General features: G+C 37.6%; 1 protein-coding gene across 7 annotated transcripts in view; it reads left to right on the top strand.

Moving 5' to 3' along the window:
* VPS8 (VPS8 subunit of CORVET complex) overlaps nt 1-25713 on the top strand; it is a 244417-nt gene that overhangs the window by 172306 nt on the left and 46398 nt on the right. For all 7 annotated transcript variants that reach the window (XM_032298379.1, XM_032298382.1, XM_032298381.1 and 4 more), the window contains 3 exons: nt 8229-8310; nt 8661-8743; nt 23684-23764. In XM_032298379.1, coding sequence (XP_032154270.1) covers nt 8229-8310; nt 8661-8743; nt 23684-23764 — 246 coding nt within the window. The remainder of the gene's footprint in view (nt 1-8228; nt 8311-8660; nt 8744-23683; nt 23765-25713) is intronic.

Below are 25713 nucleotides of genomic sequence, written 5' to 3'. Positions count from 1 at the left end.
TCGTTGAACATTAGAACTTATTAAAATTCTATCCAGTTGTATGCTTGTACCCACTGACAAATCTCTCCTCATACCTCCACCCATCCTTACGAGTTTCTGGTCATCATTCTACTCTATTCCTCCATGAGATCAACTTTTTAGCTCCCTACATATAAGTGAGAACATGAAATATTTGTCTTTTTGTGCATGGCTTACTTTACATAACATATGACCTCTCCTTCCGTCCTTGTTGCTGTGTTAGGATTTCATCCTTTTTTATGGCCAAATACTATTCTATTATGTATACTTACTACATTTTCTTTATCCATGCATCCACTGATTGACACTTAGGTTGGTTCCATATTTTGACTATTGTGAATTAGAACTGCAGTGCAAGTGCCCCTTTGATAAACTGATTATAGTATATTTCCTTTAGATAAACACCCAGTAATGGGATTGCTGAATTATATTGTAATTCTATTTTTAGTTTCTTTAGGAACCCCCATACTGTTTTCCCAAATGGCTGTACTAATTTACATTCTCCCCAACCGTGTACGTGTACAAGGCTTTTCTTTTCTCCACATCCTCAGCGAGACTTATCTCTGATCTTTTCTATCATAGCTGTTCTAAGAAGCGTGATGTGATATCTCATGGTGATTTTAATTTACGTTTTCCTGATGGTTAGTGATGTTGGAACATTTTTTTCATGTACCTGTTAGCCACTTGTATGGTTAGACATATGTTGGTCTTCTTTTGAGAAATGTCTGTTCATATCCTTTGCCTACTTTTTAATTGGATTATTTGGTTCTTTTGCTATTGAGTTGAGTTCCTTATATATTCTAAATATTAGTTCCTTGTCAGGTGACTAGTTTGCAAATGTTATCTCTCATTATACGTGTTGTCTCTTCACTCTTTGGATCATTTCCTTGCTGTGCAGAAGCTTTATAGTTTAACATAGTACTATTTGTCTGTTTTGGTTTTTTTTTCTATTTGATTTTTGTTTTCATTACCTGTGATTTTGAAGTGTTAGCTGTAAAATCTTTGCCTAGACCAGTGTCCTAAAGAATTTCCCCTTTATTTTCTTCCAGTAGTTTATGTATGTGGGCTTTACATTTAAGCATTTAATCTATACTGAGTTGGTTTTGTATATTGTGAGAGATAGGAGTCTAATTTCATTCTTTGGCATATGGATATCCAGTTTACCCAACACCATTTATTGAAGAGGGTGTCTTTTCCCTGATGTATACTACTGGCTCCTTTGTGAAAAATCAGCTATAAATATGTGGATTTATTTCTGGATTCTCTGTTCTATACCATTGGTCCATGTGTCTATACACACAGTACTATGCTGTTTTGGTTATTACAGCTTTGTAATATATTTTGACATCAGGTAGTGTGATGCCTATAGATTTATCTTTTTTGTTCAGGATTGCTTTGGCTATTTGGGATCCTTTGTAATTCCATACGAATTTTAAGATTTTTTTTCTATTTCTATGAAAAATGTTATTGGTATTTTGATAGGGATTGCATTTAATCTACACATTGCTTTGGATAGTATTGTCATTTTAACTATTCTTCTCATCCATGAACATGGGATGTCTTTTTATTTGTGTATATTGTTTCTTTCATCAGAGTTTCGTAGTTTTCCTACTAGAGGTCTTTCAGCTCCTTAGTTAAATCTATTCATAGGTATTAATGTTTTATTTTTGTAGCACTTGTAAATGAGATTGCTTTCTTGACTTCTTTTTCAGATAGTTTGTTATTGGTATATAGAAATGCTACTGATTGTCGAATGTTGATTTTTGAATCCAGCAACTTCACTGAATTCATTTATCAGTTCTAACGGTTTCTTGGTGGAGTCTTTAAGTTTTCATATATATGAGATGATGTCATTTTCAAATAAGGACAGTTTGATTTCTTCTTTTCCAATTTGGATGCCTTTTATTTCTGCCTCTTGCCTTATTGCTGTGGCTAGGATTTCCAATACTATATTGAATAACAGTGGCAAAAGTGGGCATCGTTGTCTTGTTCAAGTTCATAGAAAAAAGGCTTTCAGCTTTTTCCCATTTGGTATAATGTTAGCTGTGAGTTTGTTATATATGGCCTGTGTTCTTTCTCTGCCTTATTTGTTAAGATTTGTATAATGAAGAGATGTTGAATTTTGTCCAGTGCTTTTTCTGCATTGATTGAGATGATCATACGGTTTTTGTTCTTCATTCTGTTGATGTGATGTGTCACATTTATTTATTGACATATGTTGAATCATCCTTACATTTCTAGGATAAATCACACTTAAGCATGGCGTATTACAGTTGACCATTGAACAACACAAGGGATAGGGGTGCCAACCTCCTTGCAGTTGAAAATTTGCATATACCTTTGTCATCCTTCCTCATTCCCCTCTTTGTTCATTCATGTCTGTTGTTCCCATCATTATGTCCATGTGTACCCAATGTTTAGCTCTCACTTATGAATGAGAACATGTGGTATTTGGTTTTTTGTTTCTGTGTTTACTTAGGATAATGGCCTCCAGCTCCATTTATGTTGCTGCAAAGGACATGATTTCATTCTTTTTATGGCTGCATAGTATTCCACAGTGTATAGGTAACACATTTTCTTCATCCAATCCACTGTTGATGGGGATCTGCTTGATTCCATGTCTTTGCTATTGTGAATATTACTGCAGTACACATATAGGTACATGTATCTTTTTGATAGAATGACTTCTTTTCCTTTGGATATATTCCAAATGGTGGGATTGCTGGGTCAAATGGTAGTTCAGCTGTCAGTTCTTTTGAGAAATCTCCAAACTGCTTTCCACAGTAGTTGAACTAATTTGCTTTCCTACCAACACTGATCCCTTTCCTCCGCAAAGTTGTGAATGTCCACTATTTTTTGGCTTTTTAACAAAAGCCTCACAAAAGCCATTCACACTGGCGTGAGATAGTATCTTGTTGATTTGCATTTCTCTGATGATAGTGATGGGTAGCATTTTTCCCCTATGTTTATTGGCCACTGTATGTCTTCTTTTCAGTGTCTGTTAATGTCCTTTACACACTTTGTAATGAGGTTGTTTTTTGCTTGTTGATATAAGTTCCTTAAAGATTCTAGATATTAGATATTTGTCAGGTGCATAGTTTGTGAATATTTTCTCTCATTCTCTAGGTTGTGTGTTTACTCCATTGATAGTTTCTCTTGCTGTGCAGAAGCTCTTTAGTTTAATTAGGCCTCATTTTTCAATTTTTGTTTTTGTTGCAGTTTCTTTTGAGGACTTAGCCATAAATTCTTTATGAAGTTGATATTCAGCAGAATATTTCCTAGGTTTTTTTCTAAGAGTTTTATACTCTGAAGTCTTACATTTAAGTCTTTAGTCCATCTTAAGTTGATTTTTGTATATGCTGATACATAGTTCCCCAGTTTAATTCTTCTGCGTATGGATAGCCAGTTACCCTAGCACCCTTTCTTGAATAGGGAGTCTTTTTCTCATTGCTTACCTTATTTTTTGTTGTTGTTGGTCAACTTTTTAAAGCTTAGATGATTGTGGGTGTGGGTCAGCTTTTTGATATGTTGCTGGATTTGGTTTGCTAGTATTTTGTAGGATCTTTGCATGTATGTTCATCAGGGATATTAGCCTGATGTTTTCTTTCTTTTCCTTTTTTTTTTTTCTTTTTAATTGTCTCTCTGCCAGGTTTTAGTGTCAGAATGATGCTGGCCTCATGGAATGAGTTAGGGAGGAGTCTCTCCTCCTTAATTTTTTGCAATAGTTTCAGTACAGTTGATGCCAGCTCTTTTTTATATGTCTAGTAGAATTTGGCTGTGAATCCATCTGGTCCTGGGCTTTTTCTCATTGGTAGGCTTTTTATTTCTGCTTCAATTTCAGAACTTATTATTGATCTGTTCAGGGTTTCAGTCTCTTCCTGAAGAGTTCCATCTTAGGAGGTTGTGTGTTTCCAGGAATTTATCCATTTCTTATAGGTTTTCTAGTTTGTGTGCATAGAGGTGTTTGTAATAGTTTCTAAGGTTTGTTTTGTATTTCTGGGGATCAGTGTTAATGTCCCCTTGTCATTTCTGACTGTGTTTATTTGGATCTTCTCTCCTTTTTCCTCCTCCCTTCCTTCCTTCCTTTTTCCTCCTCCCTTCCTCCTTCCCTTCTTCCCTTTCCCTTCCTCCTTCCCTTTCTTTTTTTTTTTTTCTTTTGGTGAGGCAGGGTCTTGTTCTGTCACCCAGGCTGGAGAGCAGTGGTATGATTGACCTCCCAGGATCAAGCAACCCTCCCACCTGTTTCCCAAATAGAAAAGCTGCGACCACAGGCACACACCACCACACCCTGCCAACTTTTGTGTTTTTGTAGAAACAGGGTCTCTCCGTGCTGCCCAGGCTGATCTTGAACTCCTGGGCTCAAACAGTCTTCCCACTTCGGCTTCCCAAAGTGCTGGAATCACAACTGCGAGCCATTGCACCCGGCCTCTTTTTTTTTTATTGGTTAGTGGTCCAGCAATCTTATTTATTCTTTCAAAGAATCATCTTTTGGTTTCATTTGTCTTTCATAGGGTTTTTCTTGTCTCAATTTTATTCAGTTCAACTCTGATTTGGTTGTTTCTTCTGCCAGCTTTGGGGTTGTTTTGCTTTTGTTTTTCTGGTTCCTCTAGGTATGATATTAGGTTGTTCATTTAAGATCTTTCTAACCTCTCAATTTGGGCACTTAACACTATAAACTTTCCTCTTAACAATGCTTTAGTTGTGTCCCAGAGAGTCTGGTGTTGTACCTTTGTTTTCATTGGTTTCAAATAATCTTTTATTTCTACCTTAATTTCATTGTTTTTACCCAAAAGGTCACCCAGTAGGCTTAATTTTCATTTAATTGCATGGTTTTGAGAGATCTTCTTAGTACTGATTTCCATTTTTTTATGTTGTGTTCTGAGAATGCGGTTGGTATGGTTTTCATTTTTTTGAATTTGTTGAGTATTGTTTTATAGCTGATCATGTGGTTGATTTTGGAGTATGTGCCAGGTGGAGATGGGAAGAGTGTATATTCTGTTATTATTGGGTGGAATGTTCTGCAGATGTCTCTTAGATTCATTTGGTCAGGTGTCACATTCAGCTCCTGAACATCTTTACTAGTTTTCTTCCTCAGTGATCTGTCTGATACTGTTAGTGGCATGTTGAAATCTCCCACTATTATTGTGTGGTTATCTAAATCTCTTCATAGGTTTCTAGAACTTGTGCTCTGTATCTGGTGCTCCAGTATTGGGTGCATATATATTAGGATAATTAAGTCTTCTTGTTGAATAGAACCCTTTATCATTATGTAATGCCTTTATTTGTCTTTTTTTGTTCATTGTTGCTTTAAAGTCTCTTGTCTGAAATTAGAATAGCAACCCCTGCTACTTTTTGTTTGTTTGTTTTCTTGGTAAATTTTTCTCCATTTGTTTTCTTTAAGCCTATGGGTGTCATTGCATGTAAGAGAGATCTCTTGGAAGACAGCATACCATTGGATCTTGCTGCTTTATCCAGCTTCCCACTCTGTGCCTTTTAAGTGTACGTTTAGCCTATTTATGTTCAAGGTTAATGTTATGTGCAGATCTGATCCTGTCATCATGTTGTTGGTTGGTTGGTTGGTGTGCAGACTTCATTGTACTTCCTTTATGGTATCAGTGGTCTATGTACTTAAGTGTGTTCTTTTGGTGGCCAGTAATAATCTTTGGTTTCCATGTTTAGCTTAAGGACCTCTTGTAAGACACGTCTGGTAGTAATGAATTTCCTTAGCATTCATTGTCTGAAAATGATTGTATTTCTCCTTTGCTTATGAAGTTTAGTTTGTTTGGATATGAAATCTTGGGTTAGAATTTTATAGTCAGTAAGAATGCTGACTATAAGCCCCCAATCTCTTCTTGTTTGTATGGTTTCTGTAGAAAAGTCCATTGTTTGCCCAATGGGGTCCCCTTTGTGGGTGACCTGCCCCTTCTCCCTAGCTGCCTTTAATTTTGTTTTCATGTTGACCTTGGAGAATCTGATTACTGTGTGTCTTGGTAATCGTCTTGTATAATATCTCACAAGGGTTCTCTGCATTTCCTAAGTTTAAATGTCAGCCTCTCAAGATCGAGAATCTAGTGAGGTTAGGGAAATTTTTGTGGACAGTATCCTCAGATATGTTTTCCAGGTTGCTTGTTCTGTCTCCCTCTCTTTCAGGGATGCCAAATGTTTGATAATCTCATATTTCCTGGTGGTTTTGTTTTGTTTTGTTTTGAGTTTAGTTTTTGTCACCCAGGCTGGCATGCAGCAGCGCGATCTCAGCCCACTGCAACCTCTGCCTCCTGGATTCAAGCGATTCTCCTGCCTCAGCCTCCTGAGTAGCTGGGATTACAGGTGCCTGCCACCACACCTGGATGATTTTTTTGTATTTTTAGTAGAGATGAGGTTTCACCATGTTGGCCAGGCTGGTCTTGAACTCCTGACCTCAGGTGATCTGTCCACCTCGGCCTCCCAAAGTGCTGGGATTACCAGCATGAGCCGCCATGCCTGGCCTTGGTTTTATTCATTTTTTATTCTTTTTTCTTTGTTTTTGTCTTTATTTTTGATTTGAAGAACTGGTCTTCAAGCACTGAGATTCTTTCTTCAGCTTGATCTATTCTGCTGTTAATTTTTCCTGTTGTATTATATGATTCTTGTAGTGAGTTTTTCAGCTCTAACAGATCAGTTTGGTTCTTTCTTAAAATGGCTGTTTAATCTTTCAGCTCTTGTACTGTTTTATTAGATTCCTAAAATTCCTTAGATTTGGATTCAGCTTTCTCCAGAATCTCAAACAGTTTCATTCCTATCCAAATTCTGAATTCTGTGTCTGTCGTTTCAGCCGTTTCAGCATGGTTAGGATCCATGGTTTAGGAACTAGTGGGATGGTTTGCTGTTAAGAAGACACTCTGGCTTTTTGAGTTTCCAGAGTTCTTTCTCATCTGTGTGGGCTGTGGTGGGCCTTTAATCTTTGAAGTTGCTGTCCTTTGGATGGCATTTTTTGCTTTTGTATTCTTTGATGCCTTTGAAGGTTTGACTGTGGTATAATGGTCAGTCAACTGTCTTCATTTCTGGAAGACTTCAGGGGCCAAGGCTCAGCTCAGCACTACTGGGCTGCTTGCTCTAACCCCGAGTGGCTGAGACCAGGCCTACGGCTTTGTGCTCTGGCCCCTCAAGCTTTTGTATCTGCTGTATTGGAGGAGCTAAAACGTTACCAGCTAGTTAGCTGGTAACAACACTTCACAAAGCACTTTGTTGAGGCAGTGGCTGTGGCGTCCATCCTTGTGTGTGTGCCAGCGGCAATGGCAGCATGACAGGTGCACGTGCTGGTGCCAGCATGGACAGCAGTGCTGTGGGTGTAGTGCACACCAGCAGGGGTGGGGTGGCAGCATCTCCATGGGGGCAGGGCAGCAATGGGTTCATTTTTTATAATAAAGATTTTTCCTAAGGCTTAGGAAGAGCAGAGAATTTAGAGTCAGGTAATTGACTGGCTGTGTGATCTTTGAAAAATGACTTGACTTCAGTGAGCCTCCGTTTCATATCTCCAGTGAGGATAATACCTACTGTATAAGTTTTTATGAGATTGAAGTGCAAAAATGTAAATGTGAAGCTTTTAGTAGTGATTACCATAATATAAATAAATGATAGATCTTTTTTACCTCTTGACATTGTTGATCATGTTAACTGATACAGCTTTAACTTCTATTTCCTGGTCTGTGATGACTTAGGAAATATAAGATAATGCTTGATGTAAAAAAACTTTGGATAACCTTTACTTATTTTTCTCGCTTGACACAGATAAAGAAAATTGGGTGGGGGACAGTTAGCGGGAGTGCTTATTTCTTTATGCAGTAATAGGGTTATTTTGAACTTTGTCAGTGATAAATTTTTAATAGAGTGGATAAGAATCTAGCAGGAAGCTCTTTCCCGGCTTCTTTGAACCTGCCCTCTCCTGAGACACATAAGATTTCCGTTTCGAGGCCTCGACTGACTTGACTGTGGCCTCCTTACGTTTCCCAAGGCTTCATGGTAGGAGATGAAGTTGTTCCAGCCATGTTTTTTGCTTTTTGTTGTCTCTTTTTTCCCCAAATATTTCCATTTTTATTTTTCTAATTTTGACCAACAAATGTGAGAAGTACATTTCATCCTGTAAAACATTATGCTGATGTTAGTTATTCTTTTGTTTGTCATTGTTTTCTTTGACCACTCGTGTTTTTCTTTGATTTTCTCTGACATCATAGGCACTTTGGTTTCCATTATTGGAGGCAATGATGGCCCCTCAGAAGCTGTCCAGTTCAGCTGCCCCTCATCTACACTCTGAAGGTGAGCTCGTCAGCATTCAAGTGACTGAATCCACTTAGATCATCAATCCAGTATTTGTCTGCAGAAACAATCAGCATAATATCCTTTTGCAATAGCATACTCTCATGATTTTCCGTAATGAAACCGTGTAGCTGATCTCATCTTTCATGTTTCTTTCAGTTGTTCCACTCATGTACTTTATCTTAAATAATTGTAGCTTTTGTAACTTATCAATAGTTAAGTTTAAATTTTAAATATATTTAAATAGCTTCTAAGAAGCTATATAAATCCACTGTTTTCCACAGACTTACAGGAAAATCTGAAAACTCTTATTTTAAACTAACCTTAATATTAATGTTTTGTTAAAACAGCTCTGAAATCTTTGACCATGCAAGTTTTAAACAGCATGGCAGCCTTCATTGCCCTGCCATCAATCTTGCAAAGAATCTTACAGGTGAGTTAAAAGGGGTGAATATTAAATATTGATTGATTTCAACTAACATTTTAATTATGTATAAATAACAGCCAATTGGGCTACTGTTTAAATGGATCTCAAGCATAATGCAGCTAATTTTGGCAATAGCTAAATATCTAACTTCTGACCCTCATTCTTGAATATTTTCTGACATAAGCTTATGACTTTCAGTTAGGGTATACAGCCTTCAGATATTCCCTGTTGCCTTGGGATTCAGATACACAAGTTTTCTATTGGTTTGCTAATTGGGAGGGAGTTATCATTTCTCTCCAGCTGAAAAAGATAAGCTAAAAATTTATACAGGAATTTCCCAAGCATTGGTTGTTATTTAGGCTTTCTAACTCATCCTAACATTATTTTTGTCTTGAATACTCATCCTTGACTAAATTCTAGCTGGTTTTGTGTCCAAAGCTTTTGTAGGAAGCATCATTTCAGCTGTTTCTTTCAGCAAAAAGGCCTGAACCTTCCACTTCACCAAAAGAGAACACTCAGAATACTCCAAGATATATTTTTAGGAAAAAACCCCTGAGCATTCTTGGGGAAACAACAGGAATTATACTTACGAATCCATTTTGCCTTTCCTCACTGTATTCAGTATAGGCACACATGTACATTCACACACATACACACACACACAAAGCAAACAGTAATACAATGCCACTAGTCCTTATAATTTTCAAATGATTTTTATTCCATCAAGAATGTTCCTATCAGCTCTCTTTTAAGACTCACCGAGGTCTACTTCCCATCTGATATTAAGCTTCTGGGGCTTTTCTGATAAGGAGGACTACATCCTGTAGTGTGTCATTACACGGTATACCATCATTTAGAATACATTTTTACGTGTGTTATTTCATTTGATCTTAGTAATTATTATGTGTTGAATAATTCTTTGATATCAACTGCTTCTCATATCCATTTTAAAGCATATTACTTAGGAGGTTTCTAATCATATATAAAGTAATATATCCATAAGGGCAGGAATACTTTTCCAAATAAGTTAGAAGAAATGAAATCCTAAAGCCAAATAGATTCTCTCTGTGTTACACATTTTGCCTCACATTGAGCTTTAACCACACATTATATGTAAATTATAACATAAACATGTTTTTTCTCTTGGCAAAAACTTGATTTTTAAAACTTTTTATATTTCAAGCCTTTGGAATCTAGTCATCTCTTGATATTTGAAAATCTTCACTTTATTTTGAGTTATACTGGCATTCATTATAATTTTTTCTTATCATTTTCTACTTTCAATGGTTGTCAACTCCCACTAATCAAAAAGATATGCTATTTCTGAAATTCCTCATTTGCATGTTTGTGATTACTGTAATTAAGCTACCGTATATTTGTACATAGATTTTTATTTTTCAAGGTGCTTTCACAGATACCATTTCATTTGAACCCCACAGCAATCTCTTGAGGTAGGTAGGGCTACTATAAACATTTCTGCTGAAGAAAGAGGAAACTGAAGTACAGAGAAGCTGAGTTCTTAGCCTGTCATTAGCGGCAGAACCTGGACCACTCCCTGAGTCTCTCACTTCCTAATTCATGTTGTTTATTATTTCATGTGAGCTTTTTAAATTTATGTCCCTGGTCTTTTGAGGAGTTTATTATTAATTAAATATATTAATTATATGTTATGCTGTTTAGATGAAAGGCATAGTTCTTAACCCAGAAGAGCTCTTTTTTTTTTTTTTTTTTTTTTTTTTTTTTTTTGAGACGGAGCTTTGCTCTTGTTACCCAGGCTGGAATGCAATGGCGCGATCTCGGCTCACTGCAACCTCCGCCTCCCGGGTTCAGGCAATTCTCCTGCCCCAGCCTCCTGAGTCACTGGGATTACAGGCACGCGCCACCATGCCCAGCTGATTTTTTGTATTTTTAGTAGAGACGGGGTTTCACCATGTTGACCAGGATGGTCTCGATCTCTTGACCTCGTGATCCACCCACCTCGACCTCCCAACAGTGCTGGGATTACAGGCTTGGGCCACCGCGCCCGGCCAAGAGCTCTTATTTAAGAGACAAAAAATGTGATTCAACTATTCATAGGGCTCTAGGCAAGTAATAGTGGCCACCTTTAGGATTATCTGCTCTGCCTCCACATAGGGTGATTGCCATGCCTACATTTCTACACTTAATCTGCATAAGAGCAGGAGAAGCCATGAGAAAGCCTGACCCTGCCCCCTGGTTCCAGCCAGTTGACTCAGGGTGGGCAGATGACCTAAACAAGACCGATCACTGTGCTTTCCAGGAAATTTGAGAATTGTACTTAGAAAAGGCCTATAAGTCTCTCTTTAGGTCTCTGTATTACATCAAGTACAAATTTCAGGAGCTGAGAGTTCCTGCTTTTCCATTGCATGGACTGGAATAGTGGAAAAGCAAAATCTGTAGAGAGAAGGATACAAATGTAGCAGACACACAAAGAGACACACAAACGAATACAATGCCTAAGGAGGATTCAAGACATGTAGACCAGGAGAGGAGACGGTGTGGAGAGAAGAAGCTGATGGCATGTGAGTCCCTCATTGTGACTCTGTAGACTTACCTGCTCCTCTGATTGGACCTGTAAAATACATTTTTTTATAATTAACTTTTTTGAGTAAGTTAGATTGAGTTGTATTTATGACTATATGTGGCCAAGGAGTACCAATAAAGTGTATACCTGAAACAGACTAGGGAATTCAGAAAGATTTCCTGGAAGAGGAGATGTCTGAGCTGATTCTTAAACGAGCCTAAAGAAATCAAGGAAAGAAAGGAGGTAGGGTTATTTTATATACAGAAAGATTTTGAGGTGAAAGTGTGGTACGTTTGGGGAGTTAACAAGTGTTTTAAGAGTGCTCAGAACATAGGATAAGAATAAAGAAAAATCACAGAGCTGAAGTTTGAGATAGGCGGGGGCCGTGTCTTTAATTGCTTTGTAATTCATGATAAGGAGTTTGGATTTTATTCTAAAATCAGTCGTCATCAAGATTTTAAACAGAGGAATGATAGAGTGAGGCTTTTCTTTAGAAAGATCACTTATCCTGCATTATACAGGATAGACTGGAAGGGATTACAACAGAAGGTATAGAGTACATAGAACATAATAGGGTTTTGTATTGTTTTATATATATATAGGGTTATGTATTGTTACATATATAATTAATTGGATTATATAGAATGAAGAAGAGAAGATGGATTTGGAAATTATTTAGGTGATAGAATCCACCAGACTTTTACTATTTATATATAGGGGGACACAAAAAGAACCTAGCCACCAACCTGGGCAACATAATGAGGCCTTGTCTCTCTGCGTGTGTGCACGTACACATACACACACACACACACACACACACACACACACACAAAATTAGTTGGGTATGGTGGTGTGTGCCTCTAGTCCTCAGGAGGCTTAGGTGGGAGATCACTTGAGCTCAAAAGGGTGAGGCTGCAATGAGCCGTGACCATACCACTGCACTCCAGCCTGCATGATAGAGTGAGACACTGTCTCAAAAAAGAACCTAATTTCAGGTTCATATGGCTAACATGAACAGTGGGTAAAACCAAGACTGGAGTTTATAGGAAAGCTTCTAGGAAGAGGTAAGAAGTGGAGATGTAGAATTGGAAGTCATCAATGTAGAAATGGTAGTGAAATTCTTAAAAGTAGATGAACTTGGTGAGTAAATGAATGAGCAAGGAAAGCAATGACAAAGCTGCGTTTGAGGAAGCGTCTCAGAGTCAGGTCTATTTACTTTATTTTTGTTTCCCATTAGAATGTAAGGACCTTGAGAGATAAGACTGCCTAGTGCTCTGTTACCATCAACTAGCCCAGAGGCACCTGACACATAATAGGTACTCAGTCAATATTTCTAGAGTGAATTAAAATCAAGGATTGAGGAATCCGACTTCTGGCCAAGGTGGAGTAGCAGAGACTCTATTTGCCCTCCTGCTTGAAACAACCCCAAACTGGACAAAATACATGAAATAGTAGTTGTCAAATAGTGACTGCCATGCAGTAATGGACAGTGATTCCTGAGAGACAGGAAATAAAACGTGCCCTGTGTTTGCAGCAGCTTAGTGTCTTGACAGAGTTTCCAGGCGATAGTTAAGGAAAGGGGATCACAAGCAGTTTTTGACATACTCGTTGATTTGAGGAGATGGAACTAACAGGCAAGAGGCACTAACATGGCAAGAGTGTGCAGGGAAAGTACTGGGAAAGAGCTACAAAAAGAACCAGAGATGTGAGGAAGGTCCCCTCAGATATCAGCACGTGTGTGTGAGGAAGCTACCCAGGCCAGGAAAGAGCCACCTGGAAAGATTTGAGGGAACAGTACTCACACTCACTGAAGGCCAAGATTGTGTGCCCTTCCTTCCTGCGAGACTAGAAAACCTTGTGGTTTACAGGACATTGGGTAGAGTTTGCAGAATAGTCAGTAGTGGGAAACAGCCTTAAATGGCTTTAGTTGTGTTTTTCTGATCTTGAAAACAAGACCTGACAGTATTAAGCTGTCTCCAGGTAACTTAAAAGCATCCTAGATCATAGCTTAAAGATACCTTTAGGCATACAAAATTACCTGGGACTCAGCAGTAAAATGTGTCATGTCTGATATTCAGTCAAAATGTATCCCATATGCAGAGAAGTTGGAAAATGAAACCAAGATATGACATGGATATAAGAATTAGCAGACAAAGAAATCCAAACAGAAGAAAAGATTAGTGAGCTTGAAGACATAGCAATATGGATTATCCAAAATGAAACATGTAAAGAAAAATGAATCAGAAAAAAATCAACAGAGTATCAGCAAGGTGTGGCACAACTTCAGGCAGCCCAATATTTGCATACTTGAGTCCTGAAAAGGGAGACAGAACAGAAAAAAAATGTTGAAGGAATAATGATTGAAACTTGTTAGCATACAGCTCAATAAAACCCAAACTCAAGAAACATGAAGAGGCCAGGTGTGCTCACACCTGCAGTCCAAGCACTTTAGGAGGCCAAAGTGAGAGAATCTGAGGCCAGAATTGCTATATTGCCAACTTAGGCAATGTAGCAAGACCCCGTCTCTACAAAAAATAAAAAATAATAATAATAATTAGCTGAGTGTCGTGGCGTGCACCTATAGTTCTAGCTACTCAGGAGGCTGAGGCCGGCGGGGATTGCTTGACCCCAGGAGTTCGAGGTTACAGTGAGCTGTGATCATGCCACTGCAGTCAAGCCTGGGTAACAGAGCAAGGCCATGTCTATATTTAAAAAAAAAATGAAGAAAATGACAACAAAGCTTATCATAATTACTCAAAACTAGTGATAAATAGAAAAGCTTAAAAGCAGGTGAGGGCATGGGAAGCAGAGGAAGAAAATAAGGATGACAGCAGCTTTTTTTCTGAGTACTCTCAACCATGCTGACCTAGCTGACGTTTATATATGAATTAACAACCAAATACACATTCTTCTCAAATATACGTGGAACATTTATGAAGAGAGACTGTATCCTGAGCTGTAAAACAAGAAGTCAAGTGAAAAATGAAACACTGTGATCAAAGTAGAGTTAAATTGGAAATCAAAAACAGAAAGATAACAGGAAAAAACTCCCAAATATTTGGAAACAAACATATTTATAAGTAACACATGGATCAAAGAAGTAATTAAAAGAGATACAGGACAAAAATGAGTATTGGATAACTAAAAGAAAAAAAATGAAAAAAAAAGTAATTAAAAGAGAAAAAGTACTTTTAACTGAATGAAAATGAAAAAATAACAGAGTTTGCAGATAGCCACTTAAGCAATACTGATGGGAAATGTATAGCCCTAAACACCTGTGCTAGAAAGGAAAAAGGCCTCAAGTCAGTGACTTTAGCTTCCACCTTAAAAAACTAGAAAAAGAGAATCAACTTTATGCCACTAAATTTGACAACTTAGATGAAAGGTACACACTTCTTGGAAGATATAAACTGCCATGTTACTGAAGAATAAATAAATTTTATAACCCTATATCTTTAATGAGATTGAGTATGTGGTGAAAAATCCCTCTACAAAGAAATCCCCAGGTTCAGATGGCTTCACTGATTAGTTTTACCAACATTTAATGGAAGAATATACCAAATCTATGCAGACTACTGCAGAAGACTGAAAAGGGGTGAATACTTCGCAACTCATTATTTGAAGTCAGCACTACCCTGTTACCAAAACCAAGCAAAGACATTACAAGAAAAAAATACAGACCAATAGCCCTCATGAATATAGATACGAAAATTCTTAAAATTCTTGACAAAATGTTAGCAAAACGAATCCAACATTAAAAAGGATAAAACAGTATGCCCAAGTGGGGTTTATCCTAGGACTGTGAGGTTTACCATCCAAAAATTAATTCATATAATTCACCATATTAACAGTCTTTAAACAAAAATACCATATGATCAACTCAAGACACATAGAAAAAGAATTTTATAAAATTCAACATCCATTTATAAAAAAAGCTCTCAGTAAATTAGGAGTAGAAGAAAACTTTCTCAACTTGATGAGGGAGTCTATGAAAACTTACAGCTAGCGTCATACTTAATTGTGAAACACTGAGTGCGTTTCCCTAAGATCAGGAACAAGACCAGAATGTCTATTTTCACTTCTGCTCACCATTGTACTGGAGATTATAGCCAATGCAACAAGGCAACAAAAAGAAATAAAGGCATTCAGATTGGAAAGAAAGTGGTATCATTGTCTTTAGTTTTAGACAACATGATTCTTTTTGTGGGAAATCCAGTGGGATCTACAAAAAAAGCTACTGAAAATAATAAGTGAGTTTAACAGGGTTGCAGAATAAAACATTAATATATAAAAATCAGTTTTATTTCTGTATAGTAGTAACAAAAGATTAGACATGGCATCCAAAATGAAATACAGATAAATGTGGCAAAAGATACAGAAAACCTGTGTTCTAGGCATTCCAAAACATCACTGAGAGAAATTAAGGAAGACCTGCATAAATGGAGAGGTATGCCTTGTTCATGACTCAGGAGACTAAATATTAGTAAGATATCAGATCTTCCCACATTAAATTATAGATTCATCATAATCTCATTCAAAATCTCAGCAGGCAAATTTGTAAAAATTAACAAACTGATTCCAGAAATTCTAAGGGAAATGCTAAGTACCTCAACAACCAATTAACTTTGAAATAGAACAACAAAGTAGGATTATTAATGCTACCTGATTTTAACACTTATGCTACAGTTATCAAGACTGTATGGTATTGTAAGGTCAGAGGATTGATGGAATAGAAATTTCAGAAGTGTATCCACACGGATATGGCCAGATATGCCAAAGCAATTCAGGATAGTCTTTTCAGCACATAGGGCTGGAACAACTGAGTAACCATGTTTCCCCTTACCATATACACAATATTTTGAAATCCACTCAAGATGGATTGTAGACATAAATGTAAATTTAAAACACTATATGTAAGAAAAGATAAGGGAAAATCTTTGTTGCCTTGGTCCATGCCATTTCTTAGCTGTGACATTCAATTTATGATTCATAAAAGAAGAAATTGATAAATTAGATTTCCTCAAAATTAAAAACTTCCATTCTTCAAAAGACTCTGTTAAGTGAATGAGAAGGCACGTCACAGACTGGGAGTAAATATTTGCAAATTATGTATCTGATAAAAGACTTGGGTGTAGAATATATAAGAACTCCCAAAACCCAGTAAGAAAATGAGCAATTCAATTAAAAGTGGGCAAATAGGAGGAATAAGTTCTAGTATTGAGTAGTACAGAAGGGAGATCATATTTAACAGCAATTTATTATATATGTCAAAAAACTAGATTTGTAATGTTCCCAACATGGGAAAAAAGATAAATGTTTCAGGTGATGGCTATCCCAGCTAACCTGATTTAATCATTACATTATACACATACATTGTAATGATTGTGATATTATATACAGATATCAAAATATCACCTGTACCCCCAAAATATATCGGACTATCATATGTCAGTGAAAAATGGGCATAAAGTTTGAGCAGACCCTACCAAAGAAGGGATACAGTGATAACTGTGTGATGTTTACATGAAACATTTACATGAAAAAATACTCAGCGTCATCACTCATTAGGGAAATGTCAATTAAAACCACAATGCGATACCACTACCTACAGATTAGAATGGCTCAATTTGAAAAGACTAACTATACCAAATGCTGGCAAGGATGTGGAGACACTGGGACTTTCATGCACTTACGTTGCACTGGGAGTAGAAAATGGTACAACCACTCTGGTAAACAGTTTGACCATTTTTTTGAAAGTTCACATAAACTTACCATATGACCCAGCCATTAAACTCCTAGATATTTACTCGAGAGAGATAGATAAAAGCATATACAAAGCCTTGTACACAAATGTTTGTAGCTCGTTCATGTGTAATAGCCAACAACTAGAAACAACCCAAGTGTCCCTTAACAGGTAAATGGAAATGCATCTTACAGTATCCCCTACCGTGGAATACTGCTTATAAAAAAGAAATCCCCTATTGATGTACACTGCCGTAGCTTGGGCTGCTGTAACAGAGTACCATAGACTGAATGCCTTAGACAACAAACGTTTATTCTCACAGTTCTGGGGGCTGACCATCTTAAGATCAGGTGCCAGCATGGTCAGGCATTGGTGAGCCCCTCCCCCTGATTCACAGATAGCCATCTGCTTTTTTACTATACCCCTACATGGTGATTGGGGATGGTGAGGGGAGAGAGAAAGCGCTCTCCTGTCTCTTCTTATAAGGTCACTAACTCACCATGACTCCACTCTCCTGACCTGATTACCTCCCAAAGACCCCATCTCCCAGTACCACCATTTTGGGAAGTAAGCCCTTCAACATAGGAATTTGGGGAGCGGGACACAGACATCCATCCAGTCCATAGCACACTACAGTGTAGATGATCTCAGAAGTACTATGGTGAGTGAAGGAAACCAGGCCAAGAAAGAATACATACTGTATGGTTCCATTTATGTGAAAGTCTAGAAAATGCAAAGTAATCTCTAATGTCGATTGAAAGCAGAATAGTGGTTGTCTGGGGGTGAGGGTGAGATGATACAGGTTCAAGGTGGAAGTGAGAAGGGATTGCTACAGGACGTGACGTTTTGGAGAATGATGGATGTATTCATTATTTTGATTGTGGTGATAGTTTGACAAGTATTTACTTACGTCAAAATTAACCAAAATCCATGTCAATTAGACCTTTATAAAGCTATTTTTGTTTTAAAAGTCAAGGATGAAGTTATAGTTAAACCTATAAGCATTCATTTTTCCTGCTTGCTAAGCCCCCCATTGAAAAGATAGCAGAGGCATTAAAATGATACACGAAAAACCCTATCAACACATGAGAGATTTCAAGAAATACTGGGAAGACACACGAGCAGCCACTGAGTTAGCAAAGCAGAGGACACCGTGACCTAAAGTCTTTCGTTAGTTACGCTGACAAGAAGCTAGCTGATTCTCTCATCCCAACTCATGAGAGCTGAGAACTCAGAAGACAAGATGAGGTGCGAATGTGTTTCAAGTCTGTATATAAATGTGTAGTCCCTCAGGTTCCTTTCCCACCCTCCCAGATTATTACCTCGGCTACAGACATGGGAAGCCATTGGTCTGTTAGCAAGAGAAATTGAACTACAGAGGTTCTAGACTAAGACACAAGCAGGGGGATAAAACACAGGGCTGAAAATGAGGATTGGGGGAAGTCTGCTGATAGGCTTCTCCCTGCTCCTCTTCCCCTTCCAGCAGCCATCGGATGCACTCACTTCCCAAGGAGGAGACAGAGGTTCATTTTCTTGAGACCCTAAATGATCTCAGAGGAATAAACCCTAAACAGATTTGATACTTCAGGTTTTCCTCAGGAAAAAGGCTGACTAGCTGCCACTCTACATGGAATTGCATCAGTCAGCAAGCCTTAGTTATACAACCTGACCTTTCACTCAGGTTTAGTATTTTTACTGTTAATTTCTAGAGCAGTATTAGATTTACAGAGAAAATGAACAGAAAGTGCAGAGAATTCCCTTTTACCCCTTCTCCCTCTCACACACAGTTTTGTCTGCTGTTACCATCTTTGTATTAGTGTGGTATATTTGTTACAATTGGCGAATTAATATTGATACATTATAATTATTAACTAAAGTTGATAGTTTACATTAGGAATCACCCTTTGTGTTGTACAGTTGTATGGATTTTGACAAATGTGTAATGTCCTGTATCAACCATTATTATATCCAACACTGCCCTAAAAGTCCCCTGTGCTCCACCTGTTCATCCTCCTCCCTACCCTAATCCTCTGGCAACCACTAATTTTTTTTTCTTTCTTTTTGTTGTTTTGAGATAAGAGTTGCCCAGGCTGGAGTGCACTGGCATGATCTCTGCTCACTGCAACCTCCACCTTCCAGGTTCAAGAGATTCTCATGCCTCAGCCTCCTAAATGGCTGGGATTGCAGGCATGCACTACTGTGCCCAGCTAATTTTGTATTTTTAGTAGAGATGGGGTTTCGCCATGTTGACCAGGGCTGGTCTTGAACTCCTGGCCTCAAGTGATCTGCCCACCTTCACCTCCCAAAGTGTAGGGATTACAGGTGTGAGCCACCATGCCTGGCCCACTGATTTTTTTTTTTTTAACTCTCCCTGTAATTTTACCTCTTCCAGAATATCGTATAACTGGAATCATAGAGTGCATAGTCTTTTCATTCTGGCTTTTTTCACTGAGCAATATGCACTTAAAGTTCTCCCCTGTCTTTTTGAGTCTTGACAGCTCATTTCTTAATATCTCTCTATATTCCATCGTGTGGATGTTCCACAGTTTTGTCTATCCATAAACCCATCAAAGAACATCTTGGTTGCCTTCCAGTTCTGACAGTTTTCAGTAAAGCAGCTGTGAACATTCAGGCTTTTGTGTCGACTGAAGTTTTAGACTCATTTGGGTAAATACCTAGGAATGTGATTGCTGGCTTATATGAGACTGCGTACTTTTCTAAGAAACCACCAAACTCTCCTCTAAAATGTCTATAACATTTTACATTTCCACCAGCACTGAATCAAAGTTCCTGTTGCTCCATATCTTGCCAGCATTTGGTATTGTCAGTGTTTTGGATTTAGACATTCTAGTAGATGTGTACTAGTCTCATTGTTGTAATTTGTAGTTCTCTTACAACATGCGTTATTGAGCTTTTATGTGCTTTTTGAAGTGCTTGTTTTCTTGTTGGGTTTTAAGGATTCTTTGCATATTTTGGATAAGGTTCTTTATCACATGTGTGTTTTGCAAATATTTTCTCCCTACTCTGTGGCTGGCCTTTTCATTCTCTTAACAGTGTCTTTCACACAGCATAGTTTTGCTTTTAATAAAGTCCAATTTATTGACTTTTCCTTTCATGGATCATGCTTTTGATGTTATATGTAAAAACTCATCACCAAACTCAAGGTTACCTAGATTTTCTCCCATGTTTTTTCCTAAAAGTTTTGTATTTTTGCATTTTACATTTCGGGCTATGATGCGTTTTGTGTTTGTTTTGGGGGAGACTGCATGGTCAGTGTTGATTCATTTTTCTGCATGTGGATACACACAGCTGGCACTAGTTGTTCCAGCGCCACCTGTTGAAAGGACTGTTCCTTTCTCCACTGAATTGCCTTTGCTCAGTTGGCCATATTCATATGGGTCTATTTCTGGGTTTTCTATTCTTTTACATTGATCTGTTTTCTATTCCTTTGCCAATACCAACACTGTCTTGATTACTGTAGTTTTATAATAGATCTTAAAGTCAGGGAGTGACAGTCATCCAACTTTGTTCTTCCTCATTATTGTGTTGGCCATTCCTTGTCTTTTCCCTCTCTACTTTAAACTTTAGAAACAGTGTGTTGATATCTACAAAGTAACTTGTTGGAATTTTGACTGGGAATACATTGAACTTACAGATCAAATGAAGAAGTAATATTATAATAATATCAAATCTCTCTGTTCATAAACATGAACTATCTCTCCATTTATTTAGATCTTTTTTCCTTTCCCTCATTAGGGTTTTACAGTTTTCTTTATACAAACTTTATGTATATTTTATTATACATATCTAAATATTTGTCTTTTAGGTACTAATGCAAGTAGTGTGTTTTTAATTTGAAATTCTAACTGTTGGTTGCCAGCATATTGGAAAGCAATCGACTTTTGTATAATTACCTTGTATCCTGTAACTTTGCTATAATCACTTATTTGTTTCAGGGGTTTTTTTTTGGTGGGGGTTGCTGTTGACTCCTTGAAATTTTCTATATAGACAATCATGTCATCTGCAAACAGTTTTATTTCTTCCTTCCCAATCTGTATGTCTTTTTATATCCCAAACTGTATTTCCTTTTCTTGTCTTACTGCTGTGACTAGAACTTCCAGTACAATGTTGAATAGGAGCGGTGAGAGGGGATACCTTTGCCTTATTTCCTGTCTTAGAAGAAAAACATCTACTTTCTCGCCATTAAGTATGATGTTAGCTCTCGGGTTCAAGTTGAGGAAGTTCCCCTCCCTTCCTTGTTTGCTCACAGTTTTTATCATGAATGGGCATTGGATTTTATGAAGTACATTTTCTGCACCTACTAAGATGATCATATGATTTTTCTTATTTAACCTGTTGATGTGATGGATTACAGTAATTGATTTTTCTTGTCTTTTTCCCCCGCTTTTTTGTGGGGAATGGGTTCTCCCTGTGTTGCCCAGGCAAGTCTTAACCCGGTCTCAAGCCATCCTCCTGCCTCTGCCTCCCTAAGTGCTGGGATTATAGGCATGAACCACCACACCCAGCTCATTAATTGATTTTTAAATGTTGAACCAGCCTTGCATACCATTGACTTGGTTGTCATGTATAATGCTTTTTATACATTATTGGATTTAGTTTGCTAATATTTTGTTGAGGATTTTTGCATCTCCATATAGTTTTCTTTCTTGTAACATCTTTGTCTGGTTTCAGTACTGGGGTGATGCTGGTCTCAGAGAATGAGTTAACAGAAAAGCGCTTCTGTTTTCTGGAACAGATTGTACAGTTTGTGTAATTTCATCCATAACTGTTCGGTAGAGTTCCTCATTACTCTCCTCAGCAGCCCTAGTATTTCATCCACTTTAAACCCTCTCCACTTTATGTCCTAGAATATAGGAGTTAAGTTTTTTCTCCCTTGCCCTTCCACCCTCACTGCAGCCCCAGTCACACCTGTAAATATAAACTCTTTTTGACCCCTGCCTTCCTGTTAGCTTACCCCCAGGCTGTGAGTTTTATAAAAGCAGAGATCACGTCTCCGTTGTTCACAGTGTTATCTACAACACCCAGTGCAGTGCCTAAAACATAGTATATGCCCATTAAATATTACTTGACTTCCTTACCTAATGTCCTTGTTTACAAAGCACTTTAGTGTTCATTATCTTTTTTTGATCTGTAACTATGCACATTAAGCTGGGGAAGCAGCAATACCTCATATTTCTCATGAGGAGAGTGCCACTCAGAAAGATCAAATAACTTGCCTTGGTTTATTCGGTTTTGAAATGAGAACCACCAGAATTAATCCAGATCTACTGACTTCAAGTTTTAGGCCTTTTCCTCTGCATCTAACACTAATCAAGGCGCTTCTCGCTTTATCAGATCCCCATTGAAAAAGGAGGGAGCAACAGTTATTTTGATGCACAATAGCTCAGATACAACTGAAAAAATTAGTTTTTCCAAAAGAAGTGGTCACCTGATAAGAGGCTCTCAAAGATCTTCTTGATCTTCACATGTTTATTCAGACTGATGCCTGGTCCCCAATGATGCCGTCTTTTTTCAGGAATTTTAGGTGATAAGAGAGCATTTTAAAGGACCGTATTTATGTTATATACGTTACATTCTATCTTCGCTCTATGGCAAAAGTAATTTTTAGCTTCTGAAAAGCTGTTTATTACTTTCTCACTGAGGCAAGGCAAACAAATGATTTATAGACTCTCCTGTTTAGGGCATCATTCATATTTTAAAGCAGTGCCCAATTAATAAAGATTTTAATTTTAAACACCCACATACACAATACAATAGGTACCAGAAAGCAATAGGAAAAAAAGTGGTCATTGCGTCTTTTCTAGTGTGCATCTTGAAAAACAAATTTACGTGGGTACCCAAGTATGCTCTTCTTTCATAGTTTACAAACAACTTAAGAGAAACCTCAGCATTTATTCATTGCTGAAGAATCTAGCTGACATCCTTGGAAAATAATTTGAAGAGCTAGTGGGACGGTGCATGCTAGAAGCTTTGAGCTCCCTTTTGCGTTCTATAATTTATATGTGTCCCAGCATGAGGTCATTTTCACGATTTTGCTTTTAAATTATGTATATTACAGTGAAATGTACTGATATAAAAATAGAAATGACCTATAAAGATTTCTTTTTCCCAGAATTTAACCTTTTAAGACCTCTTTGTTCTCCAAACCACACTCGTCATAAACACATGGCAGAGCTATATTGTCACACTGGATCCACATATTATAGTGAATATTATAATATATATTTATAATAAGATAGTGTACCATTTGTTGATACTTGACAAATGTGTACTTATTAAGAACTTGACCAAAAGTATAATTAAGCATTAACAGGGGTCTACTTTTATGCAAAGAAAATTAAAAAAAAAAAATTGTCCAGAGGGTATATGGCTTCTTGCAGAAACAGAATAAGAGTAAAGTTTAATTAGACTTGTAAGGATTGTTAAGAAAGGGGCTTGGATCATTTACATTTTGTTTTTCAAAAATATTTGAGATGGTCAGAGGGTGATTAAGGTACATTTCCAGTGGAAAGTTTATGGAAGAATAAACATTTTGTGACTGTGCAAAAATACGTAGGAGCATTTGGCTTTTTCAGATAACTTATGTTTTAAAGTAATTTTAAAATATAGAATTATAACAATTATCATTTTTTCTAATTAGGATCCAGTTTATGGGAAAGGAAAACTTGGAGAAATCCAGGGACTTATTCTGGGAATGTTGGACACCTTTAACTATGAACAAGTGAGTAAGCTGCTTGCTATATCTGTCTGTCCTGAGGTAGAAAAAAAAAGCTGTTTATTTTCTTTTTTCTTTTGTATCTATACTTTAAAAAAAAAATCCTATCTCTTTACTGGCAGTTAGGTAGAAATTTCTCTTGCCAGGCAGGCTGGCTCACACCTGTAATGCCAATACTGTGGGAGACTGAGACAGGAGGATTGCTTGAGGCCAGGAGTTTGAGACCAGCCCAGGCAACATAGCAAGACTCTGTCTCTACAAAAAATAAAAAAGCTAGCTGTGCATGGTGGAATGTGCCTGTAATCATAACTACTCAGGACAGTCAGTGGGACCCAGGAGTCAGAGTCTGAAGTGAGCTGTGACCATGCCACCGCACTCCCCAGGTGACAGAGCTAGATCCTGTCCCCAAAAAAAAAAAAAATTCTCTTGACCTTAATTTGTGCACACACACAAATTTCAGAATGTAGAAATGCATATAATTCAAATTTAGTTTATTTTTTGATTCATTGGTAATGAAACAAATATCTTTTTCTCCAAATGAAAGTATGAGAAACTCTCTGGAAAAATAATTTGATACAAAACTATACCACATGAAAAGGAAGGGTCACAATGAATATAGAAAATCGCAAAATAAAATTAAATGAGTTATTTTAAGCATTCTGAAACATATAGTTGTCACTAACGATTGTATTAGTTCATTTTTACGCTGCTGATAAAGACATACCTGAGACTGGGCAGTTTACAAAAGAGAGAGGTTTACAGAACTCACAGTTCCACATGGCTGGGGAGGCCTCACAGTCATGGCGGAAGGTGAAAGGCATGTCTCAGGGGGTGGCAGATAAGAGCTTGTGCAGGGAAACTCCCCCTTATAATACCGTCCAATCTCGTGAGACTTACTTGTTGTCTCAAGAACAACATGGGAAAGACCCGTCCCCATGATTCAGTTACCTCCCACTGGGTCACTCCCACCACACGTGAGAGTTCAAGATGAGATTTGGGTGGGAACACCCCCAAATCATATCACCGTAAATGGTCACTAGTCTTCCCTCACCTCAAAATTGCCTTTAGCTTTAAGTCTCAGTAAGAGCCAGCGTGGTGTTACGGGCTTTTTTCTCATTGTGCTACAAAGTGACTCATGAAGCCACCTAGGAAAAGTGCCATTTACGTCTGTTGGAGATGATGTCTGCTTTTTCTTTAAGAATCTGCGAGAAGAAAAAGGAAAATCTGGTGACAGCTTTTCTTAGAATGTTGTAAGACTTGCAGTTTGGCTAAGCATAGCCCACTGAAGCTTGATACCCCGCAGGCACAGATTCCAGGTTAGCAGAGGGAAAGTTGAGTGCGAGGCAGAAAACGTTTGCCAGTTTTGGAACTATGGAAGAGGAGAAAAAGATGGTACTGATTGGAAAGAATTAGAATGGACCATTAGAAAACAATGTTTGCATTACAGGTAAAGTTAAAGAGCTAAGCTGTATAGCAAGGAACCCTAACTCTGTCCTCCCCTGTGGGACTGGGAGAAAAGAACCCGAATACATAGTCAGATGATATATATGAATGTTAAGAATGAGATACAGTACAAAAAGAATGCTTTATAAATATGGAGAGCCTTAAAGTGACTTAATGTGATGGCTGTTAAAATGTCTTTATGTGACTTAATGACAGACGTCATGGTCTTGAGTAGATGCAGATGACGCACAAGTACTGATCAGGAAAATGTGTCTCTCTGCCCAAGGAAGGTGAAAGTGGAGTAATGGCCATTAGATTTACTGGTGAAAAGATATTTGAAACATTACCGTGAATGCAGTTTCAATAAAAAATCAGGGATCCAGACTTAGCTGTATTCTTTATTACAACACTGAGCCATTCAGAGAGAAGTTATTGTATAAATGTAATAAATAGGTGTGAGCTTATCTGGTCATTTGAAAGCTGTCAGTACCGAATTAAGCTGCAGAATGGCA

This window comes from Sapajus apella, unplaced genomic scaffold, assembly GCF_009761245.1.
Source record: "Sapajus apella isolate SASKATOON/1434 unplaced genomic scaffold, GSC_monkey_1.0 scaffold38, whole genome shotgun sequence".
Taxonomy (NCBI): Eukaryota; Metazoa; Chordata; class Mammalia; order Primates; family Cebidae; genus Sapajus; species Sapajus apella.
The sequence above is the reverse complement of the archived record's forward strand: the minus strand, read 5'-3'. Positions and strand labels throughout refer to the sequence as shown.